Source organism: Amblyomma americanum, chromosome 5 (genome assembly GCF_052857255.1).
Source record: "Amblyomma americanum isolate KBUSLIRL-KWMA chromosome 5, ASM5285725v1, whole genome shotgun sequence".
NCBI classification, from domain to species: domain Eukaryota; kingdom Metazoa; phylum Arthropoda; class Arachnida; order Ixodida; family Ixodidae; genus Amblyomma; species Amblyomma americanum.
In genome coordinates, this window is record NC_135501.1 from 202,499,892 (window position 1) to 202,513,047 (window position 13,156).

Below are 13,156 nucleotides of genomic sequence, written 5' to 3' on the forward strand. Positions count from 1 at the left end.
CGAAACATTTCTCCTGTATAGTCAGAACAGGATTTGGCCACCCTGGTGTTGTACTTAATCGCAACCTTCTTTGAACAAACCAATTAACTCTCGGCCCTTAGTCCCCAGCGGCTGCAGAGCATCTAACCAAGGCGGTGGTCAGACCTGTTACGTATAGCGGAGGGTTTGCGGGGATACGGTGGCCGCAGCTGGCAAAGGACAGGTTAATTTAAGAGACATGGGAGAGGGCTTTTCCCTACAGTGGGCGTAGTCAAGATGCTGCTGCTGATGATGGCCTTTGCCCTGCAGTTACGTCCACTACAGGGCAAAGGCCATCATCAGCAGCAGTAGCAGCATCTTGACTACGCCCACTGTAGGAAAAAATCCTCTCCCATGGCTTCAATTAACCTGCCCTTTGCCAGCTGTAGCCAGAGCATCCCCGCGAACTAATGGATTTCATCCACTCGCCTAACTTTCTGCCGCCTCCTGCTACGCTTTCATTTTCTCGGAATCCACTCAGTTCAAGGACCGAAAAAAAAAAGATGATCATGAACACATTTTCTGAAACCAGGAACAGAAAAAAGTACAAAGTTGGCAGCACTACACAAAGCGTGAAGAAAGAGAAACGTGTGCCCTCCAGTCCAGAGATGGCCACTTAGCTCCAAGGCTACACAACAACGGCAGAATGTGGGGACGGCCTTTAAAAGGGATTTCTCATCTTCGTATAAAGCGATGTGTGAAGCAGGCCGCCAGCCGCTTTCCCTCTCTCCCTGTGCTCAAATACACTGGAGGAGGAAAAACTTTAATTACATATTGTATGCTTTAAGTTGAGGACAACGCAGCGAGCCATGGAAAGAAAAATATTGTGTAACGTTAAGAGACCGGAAGCGGGAAGAGTGGGTGAGGGAATAAACACGGCAAGATAACCACTGGTACTTAAGAGTAACGGAGTGGATTCCAAGAGCGGGCAAGCGTGTCAGGGGGCGGCAGAAGGTTAGGTGGCCGGATGAAATTAAGAACTTTGCGGGCATACGGTGGCCGGAGCTGGCAAAGGACAGGGTTAATTGGAGAGATATGGGAGAGGCCTTTGCCCTGCAGTTGGTGATGATGTATGCTTGTCTTCCAGAGTGTACCCCTCAGTCCAGGGCTCCATGTGCCGCCGTGATCCCGCAGGTCTACTAGAGCAGCTGTTGCTAATCTTAGATTTGTGCTGGTCAGAGCGGCCTCAAGAATGGTACACAGTCCATAGCCCTGATGGCCACCGCTAACTTCTCGGCCCGCTAGAGACACCCCTTCGACGGAGCCAGACTAAGCACGCTAATAGGACGGCGGACTGCTTGCTCGCCCTCCAGAGTGAATTGTGGCGTTGCTGCTCTCAGATTAAAGGCTCTATCGTGCAAGGTCTGTTTAGAACGAACAAAATTGATGCATATGAAGTTATTGCCTGAATGCGGAGATACCTGCACCATAAATGAGGATGAGGTGGCAGGGCGTAACCACGGCGCGAAACCCAGCCACTGTGACTGTATTTGGCTCTATGCTCGCGAGACGGAGTTATCAAAGACTGCCAAATGCAATTAACCGCTGTACAAAAGAAACAGTTGGTTTCGCACAAAGGGTTTATTCGGGATGAAACACGAATTTAGCTCTATCGCTTCTACATGCTTTCTTCGCGATGGGCTTGTAAACTGAATTTCAGTTAGCATGCTCGAGGTGTGCGTTTTGCTCTCTTCACATCCCGATAACATCCCGATCACATCCCGAAGTTCTTTTTGACATCCAGGAGAAGCTGGAACTTCGCGGCATTGCATGTGCCTCCCACGTCGACCATGTGCACGTCGTACACCAGCCATGAGAAGCGGTGCCACGGGGGAAGGCTCTTGATGATGTCCACCTGAGAATGGGCGATCGTGTTGAACATGAAACCAGCTCTTGCAATCGATGTTACGCACGGGATGGATATTTCCTGTTTTATATCTTCCTATAGTATCTGTGAATATAAATATTTTATGGCACTCTCACATAGTCTTCCCGTAAGCTCTGTGTAAGCAGTGCGTGTGCTGACATTTAAAATAAAGCAGATGCATTGAAGTGTGCGTGTATAGGGGCTTGTCATCATGCAAATATTTTCTCTGTATCAGAAGACGCTGAATAGTATTCAACGGCGACATTTCAAAATTACTATGTTTTTGCCAGGAGGATGCCAAGATTACAGAAAAAAAAATCGCACCCTACCATATGATGGAACACGCAATCTCTTCCGTGCTGTCATGCATATGTCCACACCACGACTTAATACTGCACTTACGGACTGCGTAAAAGCAGTATTAAGTCATGGTGCGGACATATGTATGGCAGCACGGAAGAGATTGCATGTTCCATCATATGGGAGGATGCGAATATTTTTAGTTTGCAAGCAAGCAATGCTTGTGAAAAAAGCACAGCAAAGCTCACATTGACAGGTTTCAAACCACAGCTACCGTTAAATATGGTAGCGTCCATCTTAATTTTCAGCGTTTAATTCGCGTGCCAGGCTTGATATAAAAAGCAAAAAAAATCCCCCAAAAAGTGCATGATTATGGCCGGTTACCCGGAAACCAGCCAGTTACTTCGGCTGCGATCCTTACACTATAAACCTAGCAAATAGCTTGTAGGAAATTGGACCTTACGCTCATCGGTCTGTAAATCGTCTTTCACAAATAATTTCTGAACAAGACTACTATTGTGCCGCTGATGCGCTTGAAATTATGCGGTATAGTGTACAATATATTTAGAGCCTTCGATTATTTCCCCTTGGATTAATACCAGTGTATAAGTTTTCTGTACACCACCGTACCATCCGCGGCATGATTTTCATATTCTGGCTTTAAGTGTGCATCCCTATATAATTCCTCACTTACGAATGATTAATGACATCGCAAACGGTGTTATCCTACATCTCTTCATGTGCAGGTCCGGCGGCTCATCTGTCAGTCATCACACGCGAATATGCTATGATCGTCTTCCTTGCTTAAAGCGCAGTATGTCCTCTTGAGCGAAATTATTCTCTCCTCCTCACCGCTTGCAAGCCCCCCCCCCCCCCCCCCCCCCCCCCCCCTTGTAACACCCTCTACACCCTGCAGGACAATGGTATCGACGCTTAGAAAAAGTTCTCCAGACTCCATAGACTCTTGCTATAAATTCCATAGACTTTCTGTAGACAAATCCTATAGACTATAGTCTATAGAGAGCCTATGGGCAATCTATAGACTATGGATTTTTTCTATAGACAGTCTATAGACTAAGAACAGACAAAATGAAATATCTATAGGAAGGCAAAGAAGTCTATAGGAGATGTAGTCTATATAGGCGTAGAAGGGGCCTAAACAGTGCGCTGCTAACAGCTGAATATTTGTTGACCCCCTCTACACCTTTACCAGCTGACCTATTGCCATGCAGTCATGGGCTCACTTAAGCCTATTTCGTATTTCTGTTTCCCTTCCGGGCTTCTTGTCCACTTGCTGATCACGCGATGTGATGCAACAAATCAGCGTTAGCGCTAACCATTGTACCTTTTGCTCCTACATTGACCGCTTTAACATTGCGCCTTTGAGTTTGATTTCGCCCTCGCATTTTCGCTCCGCTGCTGGGTGGGCTTCTGTTGGGTGGAACAGTGTAGGTGGAGGATAGAGCTTTTCGAGGGTGGGTGGGGGTTGGTAGGAGGGTACCCAAAGGTGCACCTACCATGAACTCTCCGGGCCCGGATGGTGCCCTGATCACCCCCCCCCCCCCCAATCCGCTAGAGGCGCTGACGGCTGGAGGCTTCACACAGACCCACCGCGTTTTCGCCGAGAGCGAGCTATACTGCTAACGCAGTAGAGAAACATGCGCGATAGGGGTGCTTAAACGAATGCGTTTAATTACATGAGAACTTATGTTTTCACGTTTGCGAAAGAAGATGTATTTGGTTCTATTTCCTCCCCCTTCATTCCCTGCTTTCTAGACTAATGCTGAAGTTTCTTTCCGCCAACCTGCATCCTTATTTTCGCTTCGTATTCGCCCCTCAGTAAACTAAGAATCGGGACCGAAGTTTGACCAACGCTAACTCAGGAGCTCTCTATTGTACATTATCGCACCTACATTGCATTACACCGCAGTGGAGGTCCTATACATCAGTTTCCAGAAGAAATCGGTGCTAGCATACTGCACTAAATAAATTCTTAAAACCTTATGAAATCTTTGTCTATGAATTCAGTCTACAGATATGGCTTAACATCGTTTCCCGTCTTTCAAATGTCCATGTGTGGTGAAATGAAACGGCACGTGAAAGAGCCTTACAGCATCACTACACGGCGTCTGTAGTAGACAAAATGCAGTTTCTAGGCGTTAAACAATACATACCCGCGGTACAGTTTCTAGTTTGGAGAAAAGCAGTGATTTGATCCAAGTCCAGTTTAACTTCTTCCTGGCAATTTTTTATTTCTAATAGTAGCACGCGTTTGTAATTGAGCAATGATATTAACTGACCAAGTAAAAAATTACAGGCCGTTGAAACTAAAATGCCCAGAATATGACGTAATGATCGCATGTAAATGGGCGGGTGGCTTTGTCTCTTTCTCCCGGTTCATGGTATCAGGAGCCGTTTGGGTGAATGGTAGCTCAAGCAAAAGGCGTGTCGCCGCTCTGAATAAATATGCACCAAGCACGAGCACGAGCACATTGACTGGGACAACGCTGCAATTGTATTCAAAGAGCGGAACTTGACGACACGCTTTTTGTTTGAGCCATTAACTCTAAAGACTCCCGATGCCATTGACCGGAAGGAAGGGACGATGCCAAACATCTACATGCAATCATTACATCATATCCTGCGCATGTAAGTTTCGATGGCCTGTCCTTTTAAGCTTGTTTGCTTTGACTTCAGTAGCAGTAGTAGTAAGTGGTTGATTAAAATAAAAATAAAAACGAAGGATAAGATTTTTGCTAGCCCCGGCATCTGCCATCGATACTGAAGCACCTGAGCAGGGGCAGCGGACATAAAGGATAGCAGGCAGAATGGAGAAATGCAATGAAAGAGGTGAGGGGACAGGAAGAGAGAATAGGGGGAGAAGTAATATACACAAACTATTTACACAATAAGAAATGTGTACAGGTTGCTCGCCTGAACAGTATTGACTTCAATGACTGTAACACTTTTACTTGAACTAATTGTCTGACGAGACGAACTTTCGTCCAACCTTTGTCGTAGATATTGTCACGTAGTGGTGACGACAGTGAAGCAGCGATGAAGACGGACGAAAGGGTCTTCTAAAAGACAACTGTTTATTGGGCTGACTTGCACCCACAACGGACTGAATCACTCGGCGGCGGCGAAGCGACAAGCGTGCTCGGCGGTCGTCGAACAGAATGCCCGCCGCTGTCGGCCGTGTTCAATTTTTAAGCTGATAGCGAACTTTCGAGATAAAGCGTGCAAAGTTACTAGAACATTCCGGAACAACGTAAATCAGCTCTGCCTGGCTGCGATCAATCGAGATAAATCTAGTCGTGTCTTGCGTCGCAAAGAAAGCGATAAGGTGGTGTGGCGGCAGATTTGAAAAACGAACAAACACTGCATATATTCGCGGCAATATTAACACAGCCCTGAGATCATCTGAAGGCCTTTCCTGAGCTAAGTCATCTCTGGGACGAATCCACATTGCGGGCCGGACACTAGCAATCTGAAATACGCGATGTTTCCACTTTGACTTGAAACTCCGGCGAATTTTTTAATAATCTGTGACATCGATTACCACCGCTGCCGCAAAGCGTCTGCAGCAAGCACATGCTGTGTAACCACACATCAGGACGCGCAACCATTGCCAGCCCGACAAACTCACGTGCTCTCACCTTTGCTTTGGTGGTTTTTGTTGTCTCATATAGCACGTAATTATATTCAGCGCCCTTCAGGACTGCGACGTTTGTAGACTCGCCCAACTCTTTCGACTTAGCCGAGTCGCACGGCTGCAAGGATCAAGCTCTGGATGTGACATGCATCGCGTAACGTAACACGACGGTGAAAAGAAACAACAAAGGAGTACAACACGAATCTAAAAAGAGTTTTAGCGTAGTGCTACCGTGCACCTCAACCGCCAACAGCGCATGCGCTGTTGGTCACGAAAGGCCGTCTGCGCATGCGCTGTTGATGGCAGGCAGTAAGTGCATATGGTTCTGTTATACGACAGAGCTATGTCAAAACGCTCAAATGTTACAGAACCTGTGTTATTGGCAGCAATGTCGAGTAAAAACTCTCTAAACAGAAAGAAGTAAAAAGGTAGTAAGTTGTCCTCTAGCGAAGTTCTTTTTAGAAAAAAAGAGTGGGCAAGCGGACCACTTACTCCATTTTTACTCCCATATAGTGTTGTTTAAAGTTAAGGGGTGTTCCTCAGCCTACACTGACCTAAATACCTTCTTGCCCTTGTGAAATTTAAGACTCATTGTAATTTAAAGGCACCAAAAATCACACACACACACACACACACACACACACACACACACACACACACACACACACACACACACACACACACACACACACACACACACACACACACACACACACACACACACACACACACACACACACACACACACACACACACACACACACACACACACACACACACACACACACACACACACACACACACACACACACACACACACACACACACACACACACACACACACACACACACACACACACACACACACACACACACACACACACACACACACACACACACACACACACACACACACACACACACACACACACACACACACACACACACACACACACACACACACACACACACACACACACACACACACACACACACACACACACACACACACACACACACACACACACACACACACACACACACACACACACACACACACACACACACACACACACACACACACACACACACACACACACACACACACACACACACACACACACACACACACACACACACACACACACACACACACACACACACACACACACACACACACACACACACACACACACACACACACACACACACACACACACACACACACACACACACACACACACACACACACACACACACACACAAGCACTCTGTCCCGTTCTCTTCTCTCTCTCGTGTGTGTGTGTGTGTGTGTGATATTTGGAGCCTTTAAATTACGATAATCAATTGCCAACTAGCCAAGCAAGAAGTTCTTTTGAACTTTAACACGCTGAGACGTTAGGCTCATTTAGAAAGAATTGTTGCGCTCTGAATGAAGCACGCGGAGCTGCGTAAGAGCTGATTGCTTAGGCCGTATGACATTTGTGGTAGCGAATGGCACTTCGACAACTTGCGTCCAAGGCAAAGGCCAGTCAGTCTTCCTGTCAGTGTGGATTTCGATCTCTCAGCGGCAAAGGTTGCTTTGCAAGGAAGCTAACATCGCCATCTTCTCATCATTACTGACGCTACTCTGACACTCCAAATATTTGCGTATGAAAATATGTGCAGTGGTTCCTTTTTATATCATCAAACTACAGTTTTGCAACACTCACGGGAGTAAAGGTTCTACCCACAGTGAGGCAAGATTTTCAATCGGTTGCTCTTCATGTTTCCTAAGATTTGTGTTCTTAATCCATGAGATTCCATGGTCGGATCTTCAGAAAAATGAGCATATGCGTTGAAACATACCCAATAATTCTGGACAAAAGCATTTTGAACTGTGAAGTTTTCTTTTTTGCTATTAACGTTCTCGCTATCATCTAAAGCAGTTTACTCTGCTAGTCTTAACTTCTGGATGCAAACGATGGAAACAATACCAAGAAAGATTTTCCTACATATCAGAGAAGTGGACCATTAACTTCGATATTTTCATATCAGTACTGTACAGGTTTCCAATAATCCAATTTTTTCTTGAAGAATGTTGGGCATGAAAGTGATCACAAAGTCAGCGTCAGCAAAGCAAGTAAACGAGCTGAAAGGATTGTAAGACCGGGTCTGATTGCTGATTTTTCGTTGGTATGGTGCAAGAATATGCTGGATGCAAAGTTAACGTTTTCGACGTGGTCAATTCTGGTGTCCTCAAATATGATAAGCAGCCGCTGCTCCGAATCACATTTTCATTTGAAGTCTACAGACTGCTCAGGACTAGCGCGATTATCGTCATGGTAATCATACTGTCATCGCAGTCATTATTCATTTATATTAGACACCTTAAGCATACCATGTAGCGTGTTACCGTTACGGGAATACAGGGAGACCGCCCACCGTCGGTGAGCACGCGCTGATTCGCTCTGATGCTGCAGGCACGCGCGCAGCTGCCTAGTACCTAACGCCATCTGGTGCCTTCAAGGCGATTTGCGCATGCGCATTGGCTGCACGCGGGCTTCAGGTACAGTGGTAACGGTAACACGGTACACGGTATGCTAAAGGCACGGAGCAAGACAATACAAGAGGTGAAACTCCTGTCAGCGCGAGCGAGCGCAGGCGACCAGATAAAGTCACAATTGTACGCGTCGACGGGGGCGCATGCAGTGGCGGCGCCTTGCGGCGCCTCGTAGAAGCAGCAGGAAAAAAAAATGCCGCGCCCGGGCAGGCGGCTCCGGCGCGCTCTACGGCGGCGCGCGCTCAAAGCAGACGACAAGCAGACGAAACGGGTGTTTGCTTCAGCGGGCACGCCGTGACGTTGTATTTCAGTAGTTTCTTTCCAGGCCGCCAGGCGCCGCCATCAGGATAGTGGCGCCGCGGGCTTGTAACCTTTTCTGGTCGCCACAGACGGCGGAGTGGAAACTCCTCCGTGGCTAAAGGTGTCTAGTATCTTGCTGCACACGGCAGGGAAATGATATGAAAACGAACCGCTGAGACAGCAGACACCCATGTAGCAGTGAAGAGGAACAAGCGATGCTTACCACGTCAACGGGCACCACCGTCTGCTGACTGCACTCCCTGTAGAGCTGGAAGTTGTTCACGTCGACCTTTTTGTTTAACTTTTGCGCCAAGGCTCCAAACTCCAGCGACACCCCGACGATAATGTATTTGTCCGGGTACTGGTAACTTTTTTTAACCAGCTCTTTAAGCTTGTTCTGCGTACGGGCAAAAAGAAAAAAAAAGATGATTGGGGCTCAATACCTTTCACATCTGAAATTTACTCGGCGGCAGTTAAGAGAATGCAGATGAAAAATCTGAAATTATTCGGACAGCACCACATTTGAATTCTTAAGATACGATTACCCCTAGTAAACAGCGATCATTCCGGTTATTTTTGAACGGATGGCTGTTTCGAAGCGAAAAGATTTGCTACGCTAGGTAAAGCAGTCGTCGCGTGGGCCGAAGAATGACCTTGAGCGACCTTCAGCCCAACCACGTTAGCCGTATATGACCATATGTGGTACAGTTATGGTGTCGAACCCTTGAGTCCTGACCTTGACCCATGACCTTTAGTTGACCTTTGACATTGGGTGACCTTTGGGTTGACCAAGTATCTTAAAATTTATCGGTGGGGGTGTCGCAAGACCCTGTGATACCACGTCATATCCACATGGTCGTGTGGTTATATATATATATATATATATATATATATATATATATATATATATATATATATATATATATATATATATATATAACGGCTGCCGCGAGCATGCAGTGAAGCTGCCATGGACGAGCCTCAGAGGCTTAGAAAGCGTGCTTCCTTTTCGATAATTCCAGGGTTAGCCAAGTTAAGTCGCTGCCATTTTTTTTCACGGCACTCTGCGCACTGCAAGCTACGAGCCGACGGAAATGACATCACGCCTGCCCTCAGCCGCCCAGTAGTAATGCTGGCTAGGAGTGCGCAGTTTATTTCCAGTCTCATGGCAAGCTTTCGAGCGACGAGCGCTGTAAAATGCGAAGTAGAAGTGAGAGTGCCAGCGCGAATGGAGAGAGACTCGGACTGCGGTGAGCGACCACTTAACCAAGGCGCGGCGGTTTGCGGGATATTGATTGAAAAAAATCCACAGGGATAATAATTTAATAATAATTGGTTTTTTGGGGAAAGGAAATGGCGCAGTATCTGTCTCATATATCTTTGGACACCTGAACCGCGCCGTAAGGGAAGGGATAAAGGAGGGAGTGAAAGAAGAAAGGAAGAATAGATGCCGTAGTGGAGGGCTCCGGAATAATTTCGACCATCTGGGGATCTTTAACGTGCACTGACATCGCACAGCACACGGGCGCCTTCGCGTTTTTCCTCCATAAAAACGCAGCCGCCGCGGTTGGGTACGAACCCGGGAACTCCGGATCAGTAGTCGAGTGCCCTAACCACTGAGCCACCGCGGCGGGGCGCGGTCGGGTTCAAACCGCGTAAATCCGGCTCAGTAACCTTGCGTCCTAACCACTAAGCCACCGAAGCGGGTCTGAGGGCGATGTCCCTTGGAAGGTTCTCGTTTAGAATGTTATGGTTTAACTTCGATGGGCTAATCATTGGGGCGATGGAGTTGGTTCACATTTGATATGGAACTTGATTCCCTTTGCACTTAAGCTTTCCAGGCTTGGGGGTATAGCTTGGAGGGCTAGAAAACATGTCAGCCGGTATTTTATTTTTTTATTGCTCTGAGCAAAAGTTGTGGCGGGTGTCTTGATGGTGTCTTGTTCAAATTGTCTGGTGCGTTTAGACACTGCTGTCCGCAGGCAGCACACAGTATACAAATCGGCTTTGCAACGCTAAGCTCTCTCTCTCTCTCTCTCTCCACTTTATCTCTATTTTCTCAATTTCCCACAGCACGCTGTGTAAGAGTTTGTTTATTTATTCATTTATTTGTTTACTCTTAGGGCCGAAGCATTGCGGAGAGGAGTGGGTAAAAAAATTAAATGATTCGCGAATGCGAAACCAAATGAAGAGCGCTAGCTAAGTTGTTTTTACCTATGCCTTCGACAAATTGGGATACCAACCTGTACATCACGAAACGACGATTCGTCAGGTACCGCCCGCATCCCTCTGCGACCACCGGTCTGGCCACCAGGGACGGTTTGGCCACCACGGAAGGTCGCCTTCATTACGGTTTCGAAACCGTAATGAAGGTGACCATCGGAGGGGCCAAACGGGTGGTCGCAGAGGGATATTATATATATATATATATATATATATATATATATATATATATATATATATATATATATATATATATATATATATATCCTGCTATGTTTCTTCAATTTTCGATTTTATATATATATATATATGGGAACGCCACCCCATGGGGTAAACCGGCCGACATGGCGTCACGATGAGTTCACATTTTGCCGATATTTGATCACATGACCGGCCGCCATCTTTAAATCTCGAATGGACAAGAAACGTACGAATGCGAGTTGTAAGAGCTCTTAAAACATTACCACGATCAGAATTAGTACAGTATCACCATGTTATATAATCGCTAACGGAATTCTTAAACAGGTAAGAGACTGCAGTGGAGGCGATGGAAGTAGAGGCGTGGTTCCATTCCTTAGATGTCTTGGGGATGAAAGATCTGTCTGGATAACATTCTTTATTGTGACAACGTATCTCTAATCTCATTTCGCCCTCACGTTAACACAAACAAAGCGGCCGGTTGAGCTGCGAGTACAGTCTTATTGCGCGGCCAATAAAAACGCTTTGTACCCAGACCAGCGCTTGGGACTAGTTTCACGTCACTTCGTCTTCGTGCCCTGTTCGTCCTGGCGATCAGAGAATCAAGGGCTTTTCTGTTGATGCGATGGATGACAGAGCAGCTGAAAAGTGTATACAGCAGTCATTGCTGCCGCCTTTCAGATGTTGTAGGAGCTTCATCTCAAAATTTCGAAGATAACAGTGGTCATCCTAGCCCTTAAAATCCAAACCCTTAAGTGATATTTCTTGCACTATTATGCTAGGATGCTTGCGCCTTCGACTGCGAAGCGACTTTCTCATTGTACCGCATAGACCTTCTCGTTCAACATTAATTTTAGTTTATAGAAACTTTTGACATTGATAATGCTTAAAAACGAAGAAAACTTCCAAAATTCCTCTTTACTTCTCTCTGTAACGGGTACAGTTGGTTTATATAGCTTTCCGCTATAGTGCGCACGAACAAAGTATGTATTCACCTTCGATTTTGTGCTGCTAGCGCAGTTCTGTGGGTCAGAGACAGAGTACAAGCGGCCACGGTAGGGCTTTAGTTAACGCCAAGAAAACATCACGCCTAGGCAAGCGGGTATACCTCTAAGGAGTAAATGATTAAAACCGGCGCAATTCGCGAACTTAGTGATCGCGCACGCGCAGACACAAATCTTGCCGCGGTTGGTGTGTGGCTGTTACTGCCAGTGTGCTAGTCAGCAGAGGTTTGTGACGTCAGTGAGAGTTCCTATATTGTATACAGGTTTGATCTCCGGGTTGCCCCGACCTTTAAAGCACATAACCTGGCGTGCCCCTGAAAGCTTTCCTTTGAAATGAATACGCGGCCAGCTTTTGGAGGTTTATTTTTATATCCAAAGACTGCCTCAATTCCTTTTTCCACCGTAAGTCTTGTGTGGTTGCGCCTTGTTGCGCTCTGTTCGTCCGATCGCAGTCAATTATTCCTGAAAACTACAGTCTCTCGATGCTACATCTGCATTTTGAATCAACCATCCCACGCGGAGAAGCTTTCTTATTGCCTCGTGCGGTTTTAACTAGTATTCACACTCTTACTATTATATAAATCTGTGCAGCTATACTGTACCCCGCTTAATTTGACTGACATCATCATCATCATAAGCCTGAATACACCCACTGCAGGGAAAAGACCTCTCCCATGTCTCTCCAATTAACCCTATCCTTTGCCAGCTGCATCCAACCTTTGCCTGCAAACTTCTTAATCTCATCCGCCCACCTAACCTTCTGCCGCCCCCTGCTGCGCTTACTTTCTCTTGGAATCCACTCGGTTACCCTTTAGGACCAGCGGTTACCTTTCCTTCGCAGTACATGCACTGCCCAAGCCCATTGCTTCCTCTTGATTTCGACTGGGATGTCATTACACCGTGTTTGTTGCCTCACCCACTCTGCCCGCTTCCGGTCTCTTAGCCTTACACCTGTCATTTTCCTTTCCATGGCTCGCTGCGGTGTCCTTAACTTAAACTGAACCCTTTTCGTTAGCCTCCACGTTTCTGCTCCGTAGGTGAGTACCGGT

At 46.6% G+C, this 13,156-nt stretch overlaps 1 protein-coding gene across 1 annotated transcript in view; it reads right to left on the minus strand.

Annotated features, from left to right (window-relative positions):
• Positions 1–1,665: 1,665 nt before the first annotated feature.
• LOC144135514 (uncharacterized) overlaps positions 1,666–13,156 on the minus strand; it is a 30,248-nt gene continuing 18,757 nt past the window's right edge. Inside the window, exons 8-10 of the mRNA XM_077668163.1 lie at positions 8,906–9,079; positions 5,845–5,958; positions 1,666–1,873 (exon numbers count right to left, since the gene is read on the minus strand). Coding sequence (XP_077524289.1) covers positions 1,733–1,873; positions 5,845–5,958; positions 8,906–9,079 — 429 coding nt within the window. The 3' untranslated portion in view covers positions 1,666–1,732. The remainder of the gene's footprint in view (positions 1,874–5,844; positions 5,959–8,905; positions 9,080–13,156) is intronic.